The sequence below is a fragment of the Larus michahellis genome, chromosome 6, assembly GCF_964199755.1.
Source record: "Larus michahellis chromosome 6, bLarMic1.1, whole genome shotgun sequence".
NCBI classification, from domain to species: Eukaryota; Metazoa; Chordata; class Aves; order Charadriiformes; family Laridae; genus Larus; species Larus michahellis.
Window position 1 is genome coordinate 58,805,725 of NC_133901.1, and position 23,779 is coordinate 58,829,503.

Sequence of the window (23,779 nt, forward strand, 5' to 3'; positions counted from 1 at the left end):
GCTAATACTGAAAAAAGTCATACAAGCAAATACAGAGCGAAGAAGATATTCTTACTTAAGAAGGAGCTTTTCTATAGGATTCTGAGGGATTAAATGAAAATTCCTCAAGTCAAGGTTATGTTGATTGAAGGCTTTCCCAGAGGCTGATAAATCAAATATATCTTCTCCAGGGTGGTAGTCAGGTATAGCATCAGCTATTACTGAAAATCTCTTTATAAAAGCCCTGTAAAATTCAAAATTGCTTTTATGAATTTAAACATTGAGAAGATATTTTCTGGTCAAGACAGTGATTTTCAGATGAACATATTAACCTTATGTGAAAGCTGAATTGTTAAAATACAGTAATGTCCAAGAAAATCCACCCATACCCAAAAGATGATAAAAATGGTTCACATGAAACATATTAACAACAAATGATGGAAAGACAGATTAGGAAAAAAAGGCTAGAAAAGTGAAGAACTAGATTTAATTGGTTTTGGAGTTGGAAGGACCTGTGCTCTTCTGAGAGATCTTCATCTCCACTGGCATTCTCCTCATCATCTCCATCTGAAGAATCTGTTTCCCTTCTTTGTATGTCTTCCTGTAACTGCTTTTCTAGTTCATCTACCCTGAAATAACAGTAGCAGCAGAACATATGATCACCATTTAGTATTTACAGCAGAAGAAAACAAAATTTAAGTTCTGAATGTGAACGTACAAGTCAGTAGCCAATTATGCATGGCAAAAGCATGTGTGAGGCTGCATCTGTGCAAAAAGCAAGCATCTTCCTATTCCAAGATACAAAGTGGATGTTTCCCAAAGCCTAAGGAATTTCCAACAGCACATTCAATCCCTAGTTTATCAGAGACAAATACGCTCAACCAACTGCTGACAGAATTTTTTGTAATTGCACAAAACTTTCAATCTTCTGGATGATTTTTTTTTTTAATCATCATCCTAGTATTTTATTTGTTAAATAGTATTAGTTATAGGAACATTCACTACTCCATAGTCAGTCAGCCCATAGTTACTAGGGTCAGATTCTTTGACAAAAGCAGTAAATCACACATCTTACCTATCACCACTGTGATTTACCATGAGTATATATACCATATCACACTTTCTACCTCAAAGACCTCTTGCAAGAACACTCCTTAGTTCTGTTCACTCTACTGTGTAACTACTCAGATACTGACAGTCTACGCAACTTTGGAAACCAAAACTGAGCTACAAATACCTAGCAGAAGCAACTAGAACAGTCAGTCTATATAAATACTTCTACTTCATGCCTGACCAGCAGCTGCTAGCTGGCTCAGTGACCGACAACGAAGGCATCAGTAAATTTAGTCTGGTTCTTAAGGGGTAGACAGATATATCACAAATCACTCATTATTGCTTGGAAGGAGCCTGTCATTCAGCTTTTACAGTTAAGCCACGCTTGTATATCCGCCAGATGTAAGCTGGTGGCATCAGCTGGCAAATCTTAGCTTGTTGCTACCCAAACTCCCCTAGTTTCAGGGACACGAGGTAAATCTAAGCTTCTACAACTCCATCCCAAATTTTTCAAAGCTGCTTTAAGAAACAAACCTTTTAGATTGTTCTTTCTCCTTCAAGAGATGTTCTAAGCTGTTCACATATGACACCTGGCTAACAACAGGAGGTTTAGAAAGCTGTAAATGAAATAGTAAGAAGTTAGAAAAATACCACAAGTTATCAATTCATTTAGTTAGACAATAATCAAAATAGAAACCTCTTCTCATTTTAACGATGTTTTACCAGAAGATAAAAACCTCAAATGAGACCCTGAAGAACAGGACGATTAACGTCCTGAGTTTACATTTCTCAGTCCCTTGACAATTTTATATAATGGTCAAATCTCTCTCAGTGATTAATTTAGAAATAACTGTACTTCTCTCTGTATCTCTGCTCCTCTCCCTGGGGCTGACTTCCAGCTAACCTTCACAAAGAGCCTTAGCATCAGAAGCCTTTTACCTCACAGCTTTATTATTATCATCCAATGAGACCCTGGGAATCCCCACTCTTGCACATGAGACAAGAAACTCAAAAAGTAATTCAGTACCTCTTTGTTACTTTCAGGAATCCCTAGGGGAAAAAAGCACCAGCATTTGCTAAATCACCTACAAAATCACCACAGAAAACAAAACTTCCAATCAAAATCCTAATACAAACTCAAATTAAGAAGCTAATAAATAGAATTAAAAACCAAAATAACACATAAAGAAAGTCTTAACCACTAGCAAAATTAGTTTGTTTTTCAGTATCCAGTGTTTTATCCAGCTAGGAGCAGACGACACAGATTTGAAGTCTTTTATGGCCATGATTCAGTTCTGACACCATCCTCTTAAATTGCAAGCCTACGATTACTGACAAAGCTTCTTCCTATGAGCTCCTTCATTTTAGGAGAACACAATTCAATAAGAGTATCCCCTCTCATTGAGGATTTTCTATTACCCAGAGGTAACAGAAGTTAGTTTAAGAAGTTAATGCCCACCTGCTAATAAAAAAAAACACTTAACACAGCATTTATTTTTGGTATTAAGAGATATCTGGCAAATGTAACAAGCGGCATGACTTTGTCTGGGAAGTCTCATGGGAAAGCTGAGACCTCTTTATTTCATAATCTGGTTAGTATGTCTAAAACAACTGGTTTAGTATGTCTAAAACAACTGAGAAATCAAGACTTTATTCCAATGTGCACATATGCCCCTTCTTACAAGGCAAGAGAAGAATGCTAGTATATGCAAAAAACATGGCCATGGAAATTTTGGGACAGTTCTTAACTGTTTTGTTGTACTTAGCCGTTAGTTATGCAGGAACAGGACAGGCCAAATGTTGTGGTCACATACATGTTCCACAAACATTTGATCTAGGCTGCATATGTTTATCAGTCTTAACCATTAATTACGTCGACATGTTGGTTAAGATTGTGGAATACGTATGTAACCACACAAGTCTGATCTATAACGTACTTGCATAATGAACTGTAAGGACAGATAAAGTAATTATGGCTGTACAACATCTGCCTACGGAGATAGAAACTCAGTCAACAAATGAACAGTTTCAGAGATTTAAAAACAGGACGAGAGGAAGACAAGAGTACTTAAACAGGTATTCTGCTGTTCGTTTTCTACTGCAGAAAATCACCGTGGGCTGACCCCACACAGCTTGCTCATTTCCCGACCCAGTGATGCAGGGGAGTGAATAAGAAAAGCAAAAAGCAGGGAAACTCATAGGTCGAGATAAAGACAGTTTAATTAGTGAAGGAAGAGGGGATAAGGGGGAAAAGAAAAAGTGGTGCAATCACTCAGCATCTCCCACAAGCAGACGGATGCCCAGCTAGACTCCAAGTAATGGCTACATGCCAGACCAAGTACCCCTGCTTCCTTTTTATTGCTGAGCATGACACTATGTGGCACAGAATATACCCCTGCAGACATATGGGGTCAGCTGTCCAGGCTGTGTCCCCTCACAACTTTTTGTCCACTCTGGCCTGCTCGCTGAGGAGGCAGAGTGGGAAGAAGAGAAAGCCTTGATGCTGTGCAAGTATTGCTCCGCCACAGGCAGAAGACTGGTCTCTTAACACTGTTTTTGTCCAAAACACACAGCACCATACAGCTGTTATGAAGAAAATTAACTTCAACCCAGCCAGACTCAGTACAAAATTCTTTTATTTAAATGCAGCCACTTCCAACCTGTACCAGCTTTGTCTGGAATGCCACACTAGAGTCTTACTGCAGGACCTTCCTAATTAAAACATTATTTTACAATAAAACTTCAAAAATCACTACTTATAGGACAAGCTGTTATTGAAAAAATAGGCTAAACACTTCATTTATCCCTCGTGAGCAGTAGTAGTTATTCAACTTTTTTAAATCCTTTCTAAAATACATCCAATTTCCATGAAATTCAACCTCAAAGAAAACATCACACTTACAGATCAAGAACTCATCCACAGATTTCTAACAATCACAGACTGTGACAAGGATATATGACTGGCATCTAGCACACAGATCTCAACATCTACATCAATTTCCTGTTTATTTCCTAGTTAATTTCAACTCAAAAATCTTACCTGATCAGGAAAATGGAAACCTTAGATTCCACACATCATCTAAATGTAACCTCCTGCCTTTTTCTTTAGGGCAAAAAAACAAAACCAGCACTCCTAAAAACCACAGAAGGGCATACAGCCAATGCAATCCAGCTGCATGAACCATCTTTCAGCCATTCCAAGGTCAGCCACAGTAACAAGCACACCCTTTCTCTGACTACGTTGCACTCTACAGCATAGGACCCTTAAGCTGAGTCACCAGTTTTGCAGGCAAATAGCTCTGAGTTTTCATGCATTATGATTAAAAGAAAAAAAAAATCATACAAAAAATATAACAAAGTTGATGCAATGCTTTTTTTGGTTTTTTTAGGCACTTACGTGAAGCTTCAGTAATGGAGTCATGGTTTCCTGAGAAAAACTGTCAAGACGAGAATCCTCCAGGGTTCCTGCCTGTGGCTTGGGACTTGAAGAGAGAATTTCTTGCAGTGGCATGAATACTACATCATCATCGTCGTCATCATCATCTAGACTGCATTCCAAATGCTCATCTTCACTATCAAAGCTGCTTTTTGATTTTTCATTCAATTTGGACTTGCTTGCAACTTTTAACTCTCCTGAGAGTTGTGAAGACATATGGCCACTGTCCGTGCATCCTTCTTTAAAAGACAACAAACAGGGAACACTTTTACCAGTCTCTTCTGAGAGTGCAAATTTCCCAGAACCTTCCACTGAACAAGAATCAGAAGCATTTTCTGAAGTCTCGTTTTTTGTTTTTGAAACACTGTTGCCAGATTGAATACTGTAAGCTTTATTGTGTGTGCTTCTTTCTGGTCTTTTCCCATGTTGCTCCTTCTTAGTGTCCAATACCTGAGATAAGCCAGCATTCTGGAGATTAGATTCCACACTCTTTGTTTGTGTTAAGTGGTGGAGAGAAGGCAACAGAGTACTTTTTTCCTGAGAAAAAGGAAGGGACTTTTCCAAGAAAAAGCATGAGTTAGCCACCTGCAATTGATTCTCTTTGGTATCCACAGCAGAAATGTGGTTATTTTTACCAGGGCTGCGTACAGAATATGAAGATGACAAGCCTACAGAGGAACAATTATTTTTCTCATTTTCATCACTTGAGTTGAGGTATTCCTCTGGAAGAGCAGAATCATATCTAGGTAAAGCAGCAGCCTCCATTAATTGCAGAACATCACCACAACTAGACTTTAAAAGGATATTTTTTACAAAGTCAGACCTCCTATTTTTGCATATTGCAGATGATCTATTAAAAGCAGGGTCATTCAAACTTGACACTTCAGATTGATTTGAACTGTCTGCATCCACACTCATGGCAGCATGTTTCCTTTTCCCAGGAAAGTCTATTTGTTTGGATTGCCCAGAAGACATCTTAGATGTAAGGCAGCGTGAAGGAAAAGACTGGCTCTTCCGCACCTCAGATGACATTCCCAATGCATTTGGAGAAGATGCCTCATGTTTTGAAACCTGCTTTGGTTGAGATGGGTCATCTATTAAGTGATTAAGAAAAAAGTAAACCACTGTTGTCACATTTGAAAAATAATAAAACACAAAGTCAAAACCATAACAGCTTACCCTTTAAAAAACTAACTTCTGCTTTTAAGTCATAGTTGACTGAAATTTTTGTCAGAAACTACAATACTTCCATTCTGCTTGAACACAGATGATACTGTTAAGTTATTATTGTAACTAACTTGGAAATGAAATTAAATCCTTTTATTTAAAAGCAGCTCAGTAGCCACTGTAGAACGCTTTTCCTATACACTAGAATCAACCAGTCTTTGGAAAAAGACAATAGCCCAGTTGAGGTATGGGACTGGAAGGAATTTTCTGTAATTACATATATGATTATAAATAACGAACAGTACAAAAAATATTTTGGAAACGCTGTAATAATTTTAACAGTGCTCATAAAAAAGCACCCAGAACGTGAAGAAATCTGTTTTCAGGCTATGGTTCTGTGGCTCCAGTGCTCACTTTTCTCACCATGCTTTTCTGCTTCCTGTCTTAAGCTGGCACCAGCACCTGGACACTTTATGGCAAGCTACTTCTTGGAGCTGATGTGGCCGAGAACTTCCCAACTCAATTTTCAGCCAGATCAGCTCCTCACACCCCTGGCGAAGTCCCAGTGCCAGCATAGATGGAGAGTGAGGCCTGGCAGCAGAGAGTCCAATAGGTTTACACAGTCATGGACCCACAACATGGGAATATTCTCCTTGTTTTGCACCCCCCCATCTATTTAAAAAAAAAAAAAAAAAAAATCATTCTACCTACCTAGCTCAAGCTTCTATTCATGTGAGCTTTTTATTCAGTTCTACCTACTGTAGAACAAAATTATGTGGTTAAAAGGGACAAAAAGCAATGAGAATACCAGCTAAACTTTAATGTTTGGTTCAACAAGAATGTTCTTTTCGGATTAAGCCGAAAGGCAGAATTTGTTAACAACCACAGTGAATGTGGATTTTCCAAAATGCAAGAGAAACCACAAAAATAATAATGGATTAAGGGTTTAACAGAAAGAAATATCATTGCTTCTAATTAAGTTACAACCTGTTTTTCACTAAAATCCCAAATTACTTTTAAATCTCTTCAAGCTTGCCACATATTAGAAATAACCTTGACTGCTGTATAGTCTTTTTTGAGAGAGAGAAGACAGAAAAACATAACTTCATGAAAAAAAGCCATTAGAAAGAGACACTAAGTGATGAATGTGATTGTTTAATCAATTCCGTATTATCAGCACTACTTCTACCTGAGGCAGTCTCTCTTGAACCAGAACGTGGTATTTTTCTTAAAGGACATCCATTTCCCTAAAAGTAAAGATGGAAAAAATAGAAGAGTTAATTGCAAACTTTTTAAAACCAGGATGTCAACGTCTTGAGCCAAGCGCTGAATCCAGCACGGACTTAATTCCACACAACCCCAGAAATATGGTAATATACTTTGTTTCAAGACAAACTTAAAACACAGCTCCAAAGATCTCAACAAAAGGACACTCCATAACCTAGATTTTGTATCTTTTCTTCAGATTGGCCTCCAGTTCTAAATCTCTCCGCTTTTAGGGCCATTAACCACTTGTGTCCCTGGGCTATATGGCAACACAGCCTAGCTGGCTTTTCCTCAGACAAGTCATTAGGAACTTAAACAACAAAACGACAGAAAGCACAGAGAAGCGAATACAGAGGGAGGGGTGCTAAGGAGAAAAGGAAACCCAAGCTAAACAATCTTTTTTTCCATTCATAGCATACTATGGAAGCACACATAATGATCTTCCTTGAAAGTAAGCGGCAACCTTTTCAAGGGTTTTCTTGGTTGGTAAAAAAAGTGGATATAATTCAAGCTATAATGAAATACTACATACCTCATAGGACCATTCCCACCTCTACCTAAATACTGTGGCTGAAGTGCATAAATCTGAACTTAACTGCAGCTTCTAACTAGCAGAAGTTTGCCAGGCTGTTCTCTACATTACATCGTAAGAAAACACAAGGTTATAAGACATTTAGATAAAGACCTTTTTTCTACAAAATACAACTTAAAGTTACAATTTCCATTGCATTTCCATGCTTGCATCTAACTCAGAATACCTCCGCTGCTTTTAAACCAGGATTTCTTATTTATTGTAAACTAGTTAAGAATCATCTTACCCAAGCATAACCTAAAATTTGCAAAGAAATAGCAAGCACATAAACTTTTGTTACATCTGAAAAATGCAGCACCAAGAATCTCATCCTACATTGAAAAAAAAAAAAATTCAAGAAAATACCGCATGCACAATGGGTCACTGATTTCTACTTTTAATGACCCTTTCAAACACACCTGATGTGATACACTTGTTCCTGAGAATGGCTTTACAGAATGTGGCTTAGATTGTTTCATTCTATGTCTCTTCTGCTTCCTTTCTCTGTGGAGAGCTTCCAGTGACAACCGAAATTCAGAGTCAGCTGGAGCGCAGGGCAATTTCATGGGAAGACCTGGGTTTTGGCACAGCGATGTGTTGTTCACAGTGCCATTATTTCTAGCAGAGGCTTTTCGAGTATCAGCTTCTGGTGAAACCCATTTGTCAGAGTCTGAACTAGTGTCTTCTAGATCCATACAGTCAGTTTCCCGCTCCCAACTATTTCCACAAGAAAATGGTGCTCTTGTTACACTCAGACACTTCTCATTTCTTCCCTGTTCTGACTTGTGAGTTTTATCCTTTTTGGCCAAGAGAGAGCCGCGAGACCCTGCAGTAATAAGGAGTTTTTGAATCACAACTTTTGGGTACAACGAACTCAGTGCCTTGCATGCTCTGCCATTCTCTAAGACGTTTACACTGTCCTTTTTCACCTTAATTCCTCTCCGAAAGGCATCTACCACAGGACTTGTGTTTGGTGTTTGGTCTGGCATCTTTTTTCTTCTGACCTTCTTTGGAGAAGATGTTTTCTTTTCAAAACGTTCAGCGCATAGAACTGACAGTCCGATTCCTGCATCTTTTACATTTCCTCTGTCTGGTGAGCCCAACACAGTTCTGTCTTTATGGCCAAGGTCTGAGAGAAAAAAGATAAGACAAATTATTCACCATCATAACATTGGAAAAAAAAATATCTTATTGGACTGTATTATTTGGTATTTTATGTCACATGCAATCCAAAATTAATTTATTAAATCCTTTAGTTTTGCTAGTGCCATGCGATTTATTTCACATCAAAAAATTGCATGATCTATGCCACAGCTTCAGTTGTTATAAACAATCTAGCTTAAGCATGAGACAATAACTTGAAACAATAATTAAATCACTATTTAAATAAATAAATTTTAATAGGAAGCTAACATTTTCAGTTACATTATTGGAAAAAAAATTAAATGTGTGCATTTTGACATATTTGGTAAGCTATACTCATTACACATGCTCCAATTTGGAATAGGATTAGACTATACTTCTGCACACTTACAAATTAAAGGTCATATAAATATCTTCTATTTAAAAAACACATATTTACCTTTGTTTAAAACTGGTTTGAAGAACTCTGTAATGGTCTGGTTTCTGAAGAGAAAACATAACTTTATGTTTTTAAAAGAACACCAACTAAATGCCCATAAAGTGACTACTGAGAAAATTAAGACAGTGTAATTTCTACAGATTTTTTTTTATTTTAATGACAGCAGTTCTTATTTCTGATAACCCTTTCTGATAGATCAGAGAAAGCATCATCATCCTCATTGCCTTCTAGCCTTCACTTTGCTTGGCTAATGAAGCCAACCTGTCAGTTTCCTCACGCAAACTGTTTCCTTTATCATTCTAGAAAGTCTCAAGCACCCTTCCAGCTTAAATTAACTGTTCTTAAAAATGGAACTTACCTCACCTGTATTCAGTATTCTAGATGAGAGCTCACCAGTACCTTATGTGATGGTGTTAACAACCGCCCCATCCCCACTGTCAACACTTCTGAGTTGATAACTCCTACTGCAATTTTTTTTTTTTTTTTTTTTTTTTTTTAAGGTGTTATAGTGGCAAGCAGCTGGCCTTATCAATACCATCGGTGACCAAAAACACCTCAATGCATTATTAGCTGCAATCAAGCCTAACCACAAAGTTCTATCTAATCCTGTAACTTTCTTCCTGTTGTCCAAAAGAATTTGCGCACCACTGTTTGTTGCTTTTTTCCACACATCTGGTGCCAGGCTGGGATGCAAATTCCTATCTGTACTATTACCAGACACACTTCTCAGCAGGAACTTGTACCAGCACTGCCCCTTAACAAAATACACGTGTCCGCAGTCTCTCTCCCAGAACACAGCTTCCCACAGAAACAACAGTCTACAACGATCTTTTTTTTTTTTTTTTTTTTTTTTTTTTTACACAGACACAAGACAATTAGTAGCTTTAAATCAGAGGTATTTTCCCTCGCAAGAATAAGTGGGACATGAGAACACCAAGGCATTTCTCCATGACAGAATGTCACTTCTAAAAATGGGCAGATTGTCTGAGTAACATACAATGTGAACATTAAGAATACATCAAGAACTCTGAATTGGCTATCTTCTCCCATGTAGCAAGGAAGTTTATTAACAACTTCAAGGCTACACTTATGCCTGTTTTGGAAGTGTCTCTTCGAGTTCCAAGAAGATACTGCTGTGAGAAAGCAAGAATAATACAGATCTGTTCAAAATCACCTTTCCAACTTCTATAATCTTTCTGTGCCTTCCAAAACAAAGCTATATCACTACTCTCTGTGTAACAGTGATTACAAAGGCAAAACTTATTTATTCCAGATTCTAAGCTAACATATTCAAGCATCCATACATGACTGTGCTCTCATGGACTCAATAACCATTTTTGAAGCTCAGGTCAGAAGAATCCACTGCTCACTCATTCAAACTAAGCTTGGATTTCATTTTGAATCTTTCCGTAAGCTTGTTACTTTCACTTTTGCATTCTCTAACATGGCTTCTGTTTTTTTAGCACCTACACAAACACAAAAAACTGTTTATAATACATAGCTATTTCTTTTATCAGGCTACAGGCAAGCAGCGATGCTTGAGAATACTGTAACTCAATGAAAAGCCACCTGTAATCAGAATACGCAAGTTCATAAACCTGTCTTTTCGGCTCACCAAAGAGAGCAGAAAAACTACTTGTCAACGACTACTTGCTTCCAACCCATCCCAGATTAATTTGACTTAGGCCAAGATATGCCCATTCTTCCCACATGCTGAAGCAACGGGGTCCTCAAATTTCAGTTCAACAGAACAATCAAGAGGCTAAATTGCGGGTTTATTTGCTGTTACGGTGGTTGCTGAATGATTTGTCTTTGTGCCCTAGACCACCTCCCACTCTGACACCCTGACCTCACCTTCCCACGGCACAGCTCTCTCTGCTTTGCATTCCTCAGGACACTTCCAATGCTCACTTGAAACTGCTCTCGCAGCCACAAAAATTACCCCGTGCCCACAGCTTCCCGCACTGCATATCTTTCCAAAACCCTTCTATTTTTCTAAGCAACTGGACTTCCTCCTTCCAGGTTCAAGTCCCATCTGCAATACCAACCACTGTCGTCAGTCCAAATGTCATCTTCAGTTACCTCTCAGATTTCTCTCCACACTTAAATCTTGAAAACAAACCAAAATCAAAGTTTTCTACTCTTTTTCTCCTTTCCACAGCCACTGATTTTGAACAGCTGCTTGTCTCCCTCCCACATCCCTTATCTTGTTGTTGTATCCATTTACTGTCTTTTATTTTAAGTGCAATAGCTTTGTAACAAAATTCATGTTTGTTCCATAATTGTAGAAAGCCTCTTATAACATAACTAAGAGACTGGAGAGACTGGAGGCGCTACCACTGGGGGTGGGTGGGGGGAAAGGCTTTTTTTTTTCTTCCCCCTGGGGTAAAAGTTTAACTTGAGCAGAGCGTGATTTATCTTAGATTATTTGTTTTAAAGTGCTTATCCACTGCCATTTTCTACTTTGTATTCTACTGCTTTTTGGAAGAACAAGAGACAGGAACTGTCCAACTAAAACAGAATAATTCTTCCTCAATTGTACTCAGACAAGGAAGCATACTAGAAACTTTACAAACGGCAAAGGGTGAAAATAAAGAAAGCATGTGATACAGTATCAGGAGGAACGTGAGAAAGTGCTGGGCTTTCAAACTTGCTTTTCGTATATACGGAAGTACAAAAAGAACATGTGATTTTCTATGCAAACAGGACCCTAACTGTTCACAGGAGGACTTCCACTATTATTTTCATAAGAGGTCAAATAGTCAGACCTAGAAGAATGAAGAAATGATAAAGCAATGATAATTATTGGGTTTTTACTCTTTCCCTCCTGACATGAAAGTCGCAGTTGTTTAATGTATCTTTATCAACAACTATATAGCTCTGGTTAACGCTTTTTAGCAAAAGACATTAATTCAGCAAAACATATTTATCTGCACTAAAGATTATTCCCCCATTTTTTGTGAAATCTCATCTTAACTGAGACACCAGGGAGACCACTAAAAAACCCAGAGAAGAAAAAGCAAACTCCATAAATACGTGATCTCACTTGACAAAGAAAAATAAGGTACACAGCCAGGAGATGCACCTAACAGACCTTCCAGGTCTTTCAAGATTAAGGGCACAACCCGCGTGAAAGAGGGAGGGAGGAAATTCTTTCACTTGTTTAAAAAGACAAACTCCATTAAAAGTAATTAGTGTTTACAGCCATATCAGTGGTTAACTTTGATTGGATAAAAACTATAATTTTAAAAATATTTTTCTGGAAACACCAGTAGTAGCTCAGAGAAAGCAAAGAGGCACAACATAGGAATAAACTACAAAATGTAACTACATCTTTGACAAAATGGAGCATCTTGAAAAGCCCTGTAGAAATAGCAACGGAAAACAAAACAAGCCAGAAAAGAAAGTCGCACATAGACCGTCACAACAGTCTTTTAGATGACCGCAGCGAAACCAAAACACAGAGTAGTTTCACTTTTGTGGGCAAGAAGCAACACGGAAATGAAACTGAACTTTTACCTTCTCCCTTTCCTCCAAATGTCAGGGCTACCAAAAAAGATACGAGCAGAAACGAGCAAAGTGGGGTGCTGTGAACAGGGTAAGAAAATTATGACTTGCCTCATACTGCAAGAAACAGAACTTAGTTAACTTGGCAGCCTCTGAAAAGACTCATCGAGCCTTTGGCAGAATTTGGATTTCAAGTTGGTAGACAGGGGCACCGTGTCTAAAAACTGTCATTGACTGCCACTGCCTTCACCAGAGACCTTCTTCTCCAGCACCGTTAACAGTACAGTCTGCAGCTGGAACAGGCTTGACAGCTGAGTCAGTGAAAACCAAAACTCTATCTTTAGAGCCGAACTGCTGGAGCCTCCCCAGCTCTACAGGTAGGCTTGCTACCAAACACCGAGACACGCGACGGGAGGACATATGGGCACGCACGGGAGGACTCATGTATTTTGAAGATGCCAGTCAGTACTTGGCCAGACATCTTCTTCAGTTTCTCCGTATGTTGTCTGGTTGCCTGGCTACCAGACGCCGCCAAATAAAAACATACACACTGCCATCACCACAGGAGAAGTAGGGCCAGCACCTCAGGGCTGGAACTCCCGGTGGGGCCACTACGGACGAGGAGGGCACCGGCCCCTACCGCGGCTAGCACGCCCTCACCTGCCAAGTTTGGCCGGGAGCCTCCCGCTGCCGTTCCCGGCTCCAGGCTTTCGATCCCAGCCTCCCGCCTAGCGGCCCCATCCCGCGGCCATGGCGACGGCACCTCCGCCCAGGCCGGGCGGGGTGCACGGCGGGAGCCGCCGCGCTGCACGCCGGGAGCTGAGCGGCGCCCCGCTGGGCGGGCGCCGAGCCCAGCGACAGCGGCAGCCACCGCCTCCCGCGCCCCCTCCGCCCGCCCCTCCGCGCCGGTACCTGAGGTCTTGGGCTGTCTGTCTGCCCGCGGCCGCCGGCGTAAAATGGCGGCGGGACCTGGTGACGGACGGGCTCCGCGACGGCACGCCCACGCCGAGCGGTCGGGTCATGGTGCGGGTTGCCCGGCTGACCCCGGGCGGCGGAGCGGAGCGGGGAGCCCGGCCACCCCCGGCACCATGGCAGAAGCCGCCGACCGGAGCGACCCTCGCCTGCGGGGGCTACGGGCGGGAGGAGGCGGGGACGGGTTCACTTGAAGGCTCGGCCGCTGATTGGCTGAGCGGCTGAAGGAGTAGCTCCTCCGGTTGGTTCTTTGCCGCCAAGGGCGGGACGGGCAGACGGAGCGCGGCTGTGATTGGCTGCGAGGAGAGCGGGGAGGTGGGAGCGTCCTTCCGCGGCCGAAGGTCCGTTTGGCGCCTTGGTCGCGTGCCGCTCGCTCCCGCCGGTTCCCGCTCGCTGATTGGTGCGCGCGGGGCGGGTCCCGCCCCCCGGGCGCGAGCCTGGGGCACCGCCCGGTTCCCCCCGTTCCCCCTCAGAGCCGGCCCCGCTGCCCCCCCGCGGCGGCGCCACTCCCATCAGGGAGGGCACCCTCAGCCCGGGGCACGCGTAGGGGTGGATTCCGCTACAGGCAGGAGCGTCCTGTGAGGAAAGCGTCCAGGGACAGCCCGGCCACATCTCTGAGACAAGCCAAACCGCATCTCCGCCGCCGCTTGACAAAGCTACAGGTGTGAGGAGGGTAAAAAGCTGGGAAGGGAGTAACTTTACTGAAATCGCCCCCATCTCCACCAAAACAGCACACAGACCTCTGCCTTCGCGACCACGGCCTGCTGTCCAGGCTTCGCTCTGTGCCGTACTTTACACCCCTCCCCTTAAAAAAAATACAAATACATATTTTTTGTGGTTGCGCCGTGTGCTGCACCACCGCATTGGTCTGGCCCAGGGTCAAAAAGCCAAAGGACCAGATCTACAAGCTTAGGGAGACCTCGTACTGCCATCTGTAGTGTTCTGCACAGATTTACATAATTAGTCGCCGTAAATAAAGTTAGAGGTATCCACATGTCTCCACAGTGGTAGCTGTAGCAGTTAAAAGCAGGCACTGCACAGATAGAAGCTAATCCCTGCCCTTGGTCTGCAGAAGTAAGAGAAAACAGAGCTCATTGGGCTTCCTTCATCACAACAGTGCCCTGAAGGTTTTCTGGGGCAGTTTATGCTGAAATCGGCTGTGGTTTTGGTTTTTTTAGCACTTTGTCTTAGAGCGGAGATGACCAAGGTTGCTCTTTTTCTAATGTTTTTCTTGGTCCCAGAAACAGCAGGAGACAATTCACTCAAACAGAAAGGAATGACCCATCTGATGTCTCTCCCTCCCTGCGCTGGGGTGCTGGGTTTGGCTGGGGCAGAGTTAATTTTCTTTGTAATAGCTAATTTATGCTGGAAACAGCATTGGTAATACAGGGATATTTTTGTTATTGCTGAGCAGCGCTTGCACAGCATCGTGGCCTTTTCTGCCTCTCACACCACCCCACCAGCAAGGGCTGGGCATGCACAAGAAGCTGTGAGGGCACACAGTCATGACAGCTGATCCCAAGCGACCAAAGGGATAACCCATACCATGTGGTGTCATGCTCAGCATATAAAGCTGGGGGAAGGAGGAGGAAGGGGGAACGTTCAGAGTTATGGCATTCATCTTCCCAACATGTGATGGAGCCCTGCTTTCCTGGAGATGGCTGAACACCAGCCTGCCCATGGGAAGCAGTGAATGAATTCCTTGTTTTGCTTTGCTTGCGTGCATGGCTTTTGCTTTGCTTATTAAACTGTCTTTATTTCAACCCACGAGTTTTCTCACTTTTACTCTTCAGATTCTCCCCCCATCCCACCAGGGGGGAGCAAGCGAGTAGCTGCGTGGTGCTTGGCTGCCAACCGGGGTCAAACCACGACACCTGGGTAGGCTGGCCTAGGGAAAGTCTGCAAAGTAATGCAAAACAGAAAGCGCAAGTCAAAACAGAAAACTGGGTTTTGAGCATCTGAAGTGTCTGAGTCTGCCATGTACTACACTCTCCAACCTTCCTGCTCATCCTGCCCCATAACTCTGCCTGATCAAAAACAGTCAAAAGCTTTCATCCACGTAATTTATGATGTCTTAAACCCAGCTTCAAAAGAGTAAAACATTGTCTGCCATCACATCAAGTACCTTGCTCTTTCATTGCTTTAACCCATCCTACATGCATTTTCTTCAGCTGTGAGCTCTCTACCCCAGGGACCATCTCTGACTACTATGTTTGCAAGGAACCTACCAGAAGGGATCCCACTGTTGGACAACCCACTTCAAGCCCCAACTGTCTTACAACTTTCTTGACAACAAATGAAGAACAGTTTGGCTTGCTGTCATATAGATTTGCCTGAAAAGACAATAGTGTGTATTTGAATTAATGTCTAATAAAGTGTTAAAGTTTCACGCCCAGTGTTGTCCAGGAATTCCAGAAATTTTTGTCACATTGAAGAGGCAGATGAAATAATTGCTTTACTTTTCAGTTTAATACTTTAACCCTGCAAAACTGCAATAGACCTGGAGTTGTTTTTACAGTTACATGACCTGGAGGTTTAAACAGTTACACACAAGAAGAGTCAGATACAGAATGAATTGGTAAGTTTCCAGGAAATGCGGAGGCACCAAGCAGCTTCTACAGACAGTCTCATTCCAGCATTGGTGATGACAAGGTGAAGCGGTTTCTCATAAGGAGCAGACAGCAAGGACACAAAAACCAGTAATTACCTAAGTAACAACATGGCTTATAATAACTTGCTTATGGCAAGTGCCTAAAATACAGTCACTGCAGAAGGCAGGGTATTGTGGCACTGAGGACAGTGGGGGCAGTAAGAAAAAGGTGCAACAGCTGTAAGTGGTATCCGCTTGTTTGGTTTTGTGTTGGGTTTTTTCCCCAAACAGGGAAGAGTTGTACATACATACATGCCCTACGGCAGTCAAATAAACAGGTAACAGCAGTCATTAGATACACAAGTATAGCTATCAGTAAGTAATCATAATACTCAAACTACTTTTTAAACTTACTTTAATTAGAATAACTCTTATCACTATCAATACTTAATATTCCCAAGAATGAGGGACTCATTTTCCCTGACAATTTGCAAGCACTTCACTGCTTACAATTCCTTTCCTTCAAATTAAGCAAAAGTTAGAAGAGGCTAACCTTACACCTTGCTTCAAAGTTAAAAATGATTTGCCTCCTGCCCAATTCCCTTGCTATTAATTTTTATTTCTATTATTCCTTCCCATCATGCAGTCTGAACACCCACAAATAACCAGAAACTTTGAAAAAGTACAAATCTAGGAAACTTGTTAAGGTTTTACAAATAGATCTGGAACTACACTGGGGGTATTATGCAAGTAATTCTTTGCTATTTATTTCCTCTGATCCTTAATTGCCCTCCAGAATGACTCATGCTTTTCTTTTCAAGCAAAAGCAGGAAGTATCCCAGAGTGCAGAGGTTTTAAGCAGTATCCACAGGGAAACGGGTTGCCCACTGCACAGCTACATCATGGGGAAGAACTATGATTTGGCCGCAGCCCATTAGCATCTGAAACGTTATCAGTCACAACCATGTGATCTTTATTATAATATGTTAATGTAAATGCTCTAAGTAGAGTTAAAAGCCCTGAATCTGAAAGGGCATATACGCTTTTGTCAAAGAAACAAAGTAGACAAAATCAAACAACCATTTCTAGTCTGTGAAAAAATTGCCTTTAGCCTTTTGAAAGCCTAGCTGAATTTCAGGATTGTCCAATTTTCATTTAAATACATCAGTACTTTCAGCCTTTCTTCTAGAAAACCACCCATCACCGAAGAATTACTGTACTTTAACACTAGAAACTAAGTATTTCTGAAGTCTTTGAATGGTAGCTGAAATCATACTGTAAAAAATAAACAAAAACAAAGCACATCAATTCCCTGAACAGTTTTTGTTTGCTTTCAATTTCAGAAGCCACAGAGATAGTTAATATCTCAAATCTATTTGTAGAAAAGGAAGAAGGCTGTTCCTTCCCCCTGGAGATCCCTCACCCAAGGGGTTCTGCATGGAGACACCCTGTTCCCCTGGCAGAAGAGCTCTTTTTAGACACACTCCAGCTTCCAGCCCTCCCAACCACTGCAACCACCCACCTGTATTCGGTTCTTCTGCTTTGTAGCAAAGCAGCAACCAGAGTGGCCACACATGGCCAGCGCAGAAAGAGCCACTAGATCACTTGTGGAGATGTTTAGGTACATGGGCCATCAGGCATTGACAGCCATGGGGCCACTCCCAGCAGTCAGAAGAGGCTATAACTTGTGTTCAACCGTTAACACAAACTTCCTCTTCAAACAATTTGTGAGAAGAATGCAGTTTTCCAGGGGGTGATTTGCAGCCCTGATGGAAACGGAGGAGAAGGTTGCAAAGGCACACAGAGTATGACAATTCAGGGCAGTGCACACAGATGGCCATCTTAAGCTACGACCCTGCATCCACTTTGTAACATGACTGTTCCAAAGCTCCGTATGAAATACTTACCCTGACCGCATTCTTTGAAATTCTAGGGACCTCTTGTCTCATTATTGTAACTGCTCATTTCCACCTTGTTTTCATATGCCCGACCCCACCAAAGGCACAGCAAAGGGCAAGTCATTCAAAATCATTGACCTTGTGCTACCTCAAGGTAATCAGAGTGAAAAGATAAGATAGTTTTCAGAAGTGGTAGAGGACCATGAAACTCTCCTGGAACATTAAGTACAAGAACAGAAGCAAAGAAACAAGCAGCGAGGCTGCAGAAGAAAGATTTCTCAAAGGAACCAATGCAGAATGACAGGTAAGGGCAAAACCAGGTATCTTCATACGTCTTTCCCCCTTGGAGTTTAAGTGTTGTAAATTGCCTTGATACAGGATCAATTCTGTGGAGAAATGGATCAACCAATATTTATTAGCATAATTAAGCCATTATAATGGACTTATTAGTAGTAGATAACCATCCAAACAGTAAATTCAGTTACTCTTTCATGATTCACACACATGCAATCACTCATGGTTACTCAGTGGGGAAGGGGAAGCTGACCTCACTGGATTTCTCAGATACAGAGGCTCGTACTGATGTGCCAGTGGCTTCAGGGTCAACGCTCGGAAAGTTGATCTGTTTCTGCAGATGCATATGTAATCCTGTAATCTTTGTCAGCATATAGCCACCACCGCCGCCTTGGATATAGCCTGCGTTATACGACCCATTGCTGATGGCACGTGTGCCATGAGTCATGATTGCAACCAAGACCTCTTGGCTCTGGAGCTCGTCCGTTCCTGGGACACTTTCACACACCGCTTCTCAGCATTTATTTTTCCTCTCTTCAGCTTCCTCTTTTCTGGTAACTATTTCCCCACCCATATGCATCTAGATGTACCTAGAGAGTCTGTTCAAACTCAGAAGGGGGTTTTGAGACACACGCGCTCCAGGTACACTGTGGGCTGTTGCTCCCAGGCACAGCACAGGCAGCTCTCTCTCACCAACCGCTATGAACACAGTTGGTCACAATTTACAACACAGATTCCCAAATCTGTGTCCAAATCTGGATCTTCCCCAACACTGCTCACCCACAAAGCTCAGCACACCACCACTCCAGTCATGCATTTCCTTTATTTCAGTAGCAGGAATCACTATATTGTGTGCTGGAAACATGATGATGCCCTTTGAGGGGAGCTCAACTCTCCAGCACCCCAAACCCAAAGATTCTCATCCATCGTTCTCCTTTATAGACATTTAAATCATTTATTCTGATGCATTTTCCTGCTTGTGATTATAATCTTCTACCACACATTTTTTTCCATCAATTATTTTCAGTACACATGCATTTAATCATGCTTTCAAGCTATATTTAATGCTCAGCTGCTAGCGGTTCATGCTGTATATCTCAGTGCTATATTCAGACACTATCATATCCTACCACAGGTGTTCTCTGACAAATACTGTTGTGTTTGATGGCTGCCGATACTTGCATGTCAGTCTTATCTAGTTGCTTATTAGTCATGCTTTCAAGCTTCCCCTTATTTCAGCCAGACAGCTATAATAATGAGGTTTCCTAACCTTCACAGCTTTGCTTTGGTTTACCCACACAACAATAGCAGAGACGGGGTGGGAGAGGAAGCAAAGACCAGCTCTGTCTCAGCATGCATTTATGTATCATTTTATGTGTCACATATGAGGAAAGATAGGAAGCAATAGAAAACAGGTGACAGATTTGAATGCATATATGGCAAGGAATGGATAGAGACAGGAATCATTTAGAAGGAATCTATCTGTAGACCGGACCCATCCCACAGGGAAGTCAGCTGCCTCCCTGGGGCCAGAATTAAGGACATATGGAGGAAACTCCCTTCCCTGGTCCAGTCATCAGATTACTATCCGCTACTGATATTTCAGGTAGGCAGTGACGAAGTAGGTACCAGAAGTCTGAGGGCAATGAAGAATGACTTTAGGGCCCTGGGACGGCTGGTTAAGGGATCGGGAGCACAAATAGTGTTCTCCTCTATCCCACCATTTGCAGGGGTAGACGAGGGGATAAATAGGAGGAGCCAGCAAATTAACTCCTGGCTCCGTGACTGGTGCGTCCGGCAGGACTTTGGCTTTTTTGAACATGGGCTGATCTACAGGAAACCAGGCATGCTGGCATCAGGCGGGGGAAGCCTAACCCGAAGGGGAAGAAAGAGACTGGGACAAGAATTAGCAGGGCTTATCCATAAGGCTTTAAACTAGGTTTGATGGGGGATGGGGACGAAACCAGGATCACAAAAGTGGTGCCTGGGAGCAACATAGCAGTGCTCATGGGTAAAAGTGATAGCAAGGTCTTGCAGCCTGCCTCAGTGATGGTGGGGGATAGTGAATTGTGTGGCAGCATGGACACAAGGAGTAGTGATAATTTGGTAACTACAGTAGTGTCCGAGAATGATCAGGTGCAAATCAGGGCCTGTCCCCCCAAGAAAGTGGTAGGACAATTAACCCAACTGAAGTGCATCTACACTAATGCACGCAGCATGGGGAATAAGCAGGACGAGCTGGAGGCCATCGTGCAGCAGGGAAACTATGATGTGGTTGCCATCACGGAAACGTGGTGGGAAGACACACACAAGTGGAGTGCTGTAATTGATGGCTACCAGCTTTTCAGAAGAGATAGGCAAGGGAAGAGAGGTGGTGGGGTGGCCCTCTATGTTAGGGGCGGTTTTGAATGTCTAGAACTCAACAGTGTGAATGACAGTGTTGAGTGTGTATGGATAAAAATCAAGGGGAAGGCCAACAAGGCAGATATCATGATGGGAGTTTGTTATAGACCCCCTAATCAGGATGTAGAAACCGATGAAGTATTCTATAAGCGGCTGGCAGAGGTCTCGCGATCATCTGCACTTGTTCTTGTGGGGGATTTCAACTTCCCGGATGTCCGCTGGGAATACTACACAGCAGAGAGGGAACAGTCCCGGAGGTTCCTGGAGCGTGTGGAAGACAACTTCCTAACACAGCTGGTGAAGAAACCTACTAGGGAAAGTGCCCTACTGGACCTACTGTTTGTTAACAGAGAAGGTCTTGTGGGGGATGTAAAGGTTGGAGGTCGTCTTGGGCAGAGCGACCATGAAATGATAGAGTTTTCAATTCTTGGTGAAGGGAGGCGGGGAGCCAGCAAAACTGCCACCTTGGATTTCCGAAGGGCAGACTTTAGCCTGTTTAGGAGCATGGTTGAGAGTGTCCCTTGGGAGGCAGTTTTGAAGAGCAAAGGTGCCCAGGAAAGCTGGTCATACTTCAAGCAGGTGCTCTTAGAAGCACAGGTGAAGGCCATCCCCATGTCCCGAAAGACGAGCCGACGGGGAAGAAGGCCAGCCTGGCTAAATAGAGAGCTTTTGCTGGACCTCAGGAAAAAAAGGAAGGCTTACATTCTCTGGAAAAGGGGCTTAGCAACTTATGAGGATTATCAAGATATAACAAAGGTATGCAGGGGGAAGATTAGAAGGGCCAAAGCTCAATCAGAACTCAGCTTGGCCACTGCAGTTAAAGATAACAAGAAGAGATTTTTCCAGTATATCAACAGAAAAAGGAAAACTAGGGAAAATATAGGTCCACTGATGAATGAGACGGGTGCCCTAGTGGTGGAAGACACAGAGAAGGCAGAGTTACTGAATGCCTTCTTTTCTTCAGTCTTCACTGATAAAGCCGTCCCTCACACATCCCATACCCTGGAGGCAAGGGGAAAGGTCTGGAGAGAGGAAGATTTTCCCTTAGTTGAGGAGGACCGGGTCAGAGACCACTTGGCCAAGCTGGACATTCATAAATCCATGGGCCCTGACGGGATGTACCCGCGAGTGCTGAGAGAGCTGGCAGATGTTATCGCTAGACCGCTCTCCATCGTCTTTGAAAAGTCATGGGGAACAGGAGACGTGCCTGAGGACTGGAGGAAGGCTAACATCACTCCAATCTTCAAAAAAGGCAAGAAGGAGGACCCAGGGAACTACAGGCCGGTTAGTCTCACCTCTGTCCCTGGGAAGGTAATGGAGCGACTCATTCTGGATGTCGTCTCCAAACACATAGAGGAACAGGAAGTTATTGGAAGTGGTCAGCATGGATTTACCAAGGGCAAATCATGCCTGACCAATCTGATAGCTTTCTATGATGTTATAACGGGTTGGCTGGATGAGGGGAGAGCCGTAGATGTCATCTACCTTGACCTTAGCAAGGCTTTTGACACTGTCTCCCATAACATCCTCATTAGGAAGCTGAGGAAGTATGGGCTAGACAAGGTGACAGTGAGGTGGATCGAGAGCTGGCTGAGTGACAGAACTCAGAGGGTTGTGATCAGCGGCACAGAGTCCAGTTGGAGGCCTGTAACGAGTGGTGTCCCTCAGGGGTCAATACTTGGACCAATTTTGTTCAATATATTCATTAATGACCTAGATGAGGGGACAGAGTGTATCCTCAGCAAGTTTGCTGATGATACCAAGCTGGGAGGGGTGGCCGACACTCCAGAGGGCCGTGCTGCCATCCAGCGTGACCTGGACAGGCTGGAGAGCTGGGCAGAGAAGAACCAAATGAGGTTCAACAAAAGCAAGTGTAGGGTCCTGCACCTGGGAAGGAAGAATGCCAAGCACCAGTATATGTTAGGGGCGGACATGCTGGGAAGCAGCTCTGAGGAGAAGGACCTGGGCGTCCTGGTAGACAGCAAATTATCCATGAGCCAGCAGTGTGCCCTTGTCGCCAAGAAGGCCAATGGCATCCTGGGCTGCATAGGGAAGACTGTGGCCAGTAGGTCGAGGGAGGTCATTCTTCCCCTCTACTCTGCACTGGTGAGGCCACAACTGGAGTACTGTGTCCAGTTTTGGGCTCCCCAGTTCAAGAGGGACAGGGAACTACTGGAGCGAGTCCAGCGAAGGGCAACCAAGATGATTATGGGACTGGAGCACCTCCCTTATGAGGAAAGGCTGAAAGAGCTGGGACTCTTTAGCCTGGAGAAGAGAAGGTTGAGGGGGGACCTGATTAATGTTTACAAGTACCTAAAGGGTGGGTTTAAGGAGGACGGAGCCAGGCTCTTTTCAATGGTTCCCAGCGACAGGATGAGGGGCAATGGGCACAAGCTAGAACATAGGAAGTTCCGTTCAAATACACGGAAAAACTTCTTTACGGTGAGGGTGACAGAGCACTGGAACAGGCTGCCCAGGGAGGTTGTGGAGTCCCCTTCTCTGGAGATTTTCAAGACCCGCCTGGATGCAGCCCTGAGGGATGTGCTTTAGGCAATCCTGCTCTAGCAGGGGAGTTGGACTAGATGATCTCTAGAGGTCCCTTCCAACTCTGAAGATTCCGTGATTCCGTGATTTTCCCCTTGTTTTTCCTGCAAGAACAAGGAGGCTGAAAAAAGTTGTGGAGCTGGAGGAAGGGATAAAACCCACACTCCTGTGGAAGTGTTCTGATATAAACAGCCATTACTCTTTGCACCGCAAATGTAAAGGGAACTGTTGGGTGCTATGCAGGGGTAGTTGGTCTTTTTTAAGTAGAAAAACATTCATTCATAAAAACAGAATAAGGATGTTTCCTTTAGACTTGGGCTGGCTTCCTGACTGAAGCATGACTTCCTATGACCCGAGCATATAGCTAGAGGCATAGCTACAGCCCAAACGAACATGTCTGAGCTAAGCCTGTGTAAACACATGAAGTTATTGTACTATTTTTCCAGGCACCTGCAGACCCGGCTTCCCAGCAGTGCCTGCCTCAGCTGCTCTTTGTTCCCTTCACCACCAATTTGCT

General features: G+C 43.2%; 1 protein-coding gene across 4 annotated transcripts in view; it reads right to left on the reverse strand.

The window, feature by feature from the left end:
* Nucleotides 1-13,689, reverse strand: part of SLF2 (SMC5/6 complex localization factor 2) — a 31,091-nt gene extending 17,402 nt beyond the window's left edge. The window contains exons 1-8 of one of the 4 annotated variants that reach the window (XM_074591456.1): nt 13,474-13,689; nt 9,055-9,098; nt 8,477-8,601; nt 6,825-6,882; nt 4,430-5,562; nt 1,567-1,649; nt 492-608; nt 56-223 (exon numbers count right to left, since the gene is read on the reverse strand). In XM_074591456.1, coding sequence (XP_074447557.1) covers nt 56-223; nt 492-608; nt 1,567-1,649; nt 4,430-5,562; nt 6,825-6,882; nt 8,477-8,601; nt 9,055-9,098; nt 13,474-13,583 — 1,838 coding nt within the window. In that variant the 5' untranslated portion in view covers nt 13,584-13,689. Of the gene's footprint in view, nt 1-55; nt 224-491; nt 609-1,566; nt 1,650-4,429; nt 5,563-6,824; nt 6,883-7,891; nt 8,602-9,054; nt 9,099-13,221; nt 13,337-13,473 lie in introns of those variants that run through there. The other 3 variants (XM_074591454.1, XM_074591452.1, XM_074591453.1) reach the window with 3 other exon arrangements.
* Nucleotides 13,690-23,779: the final 10,090 nt, after the last annotated feature.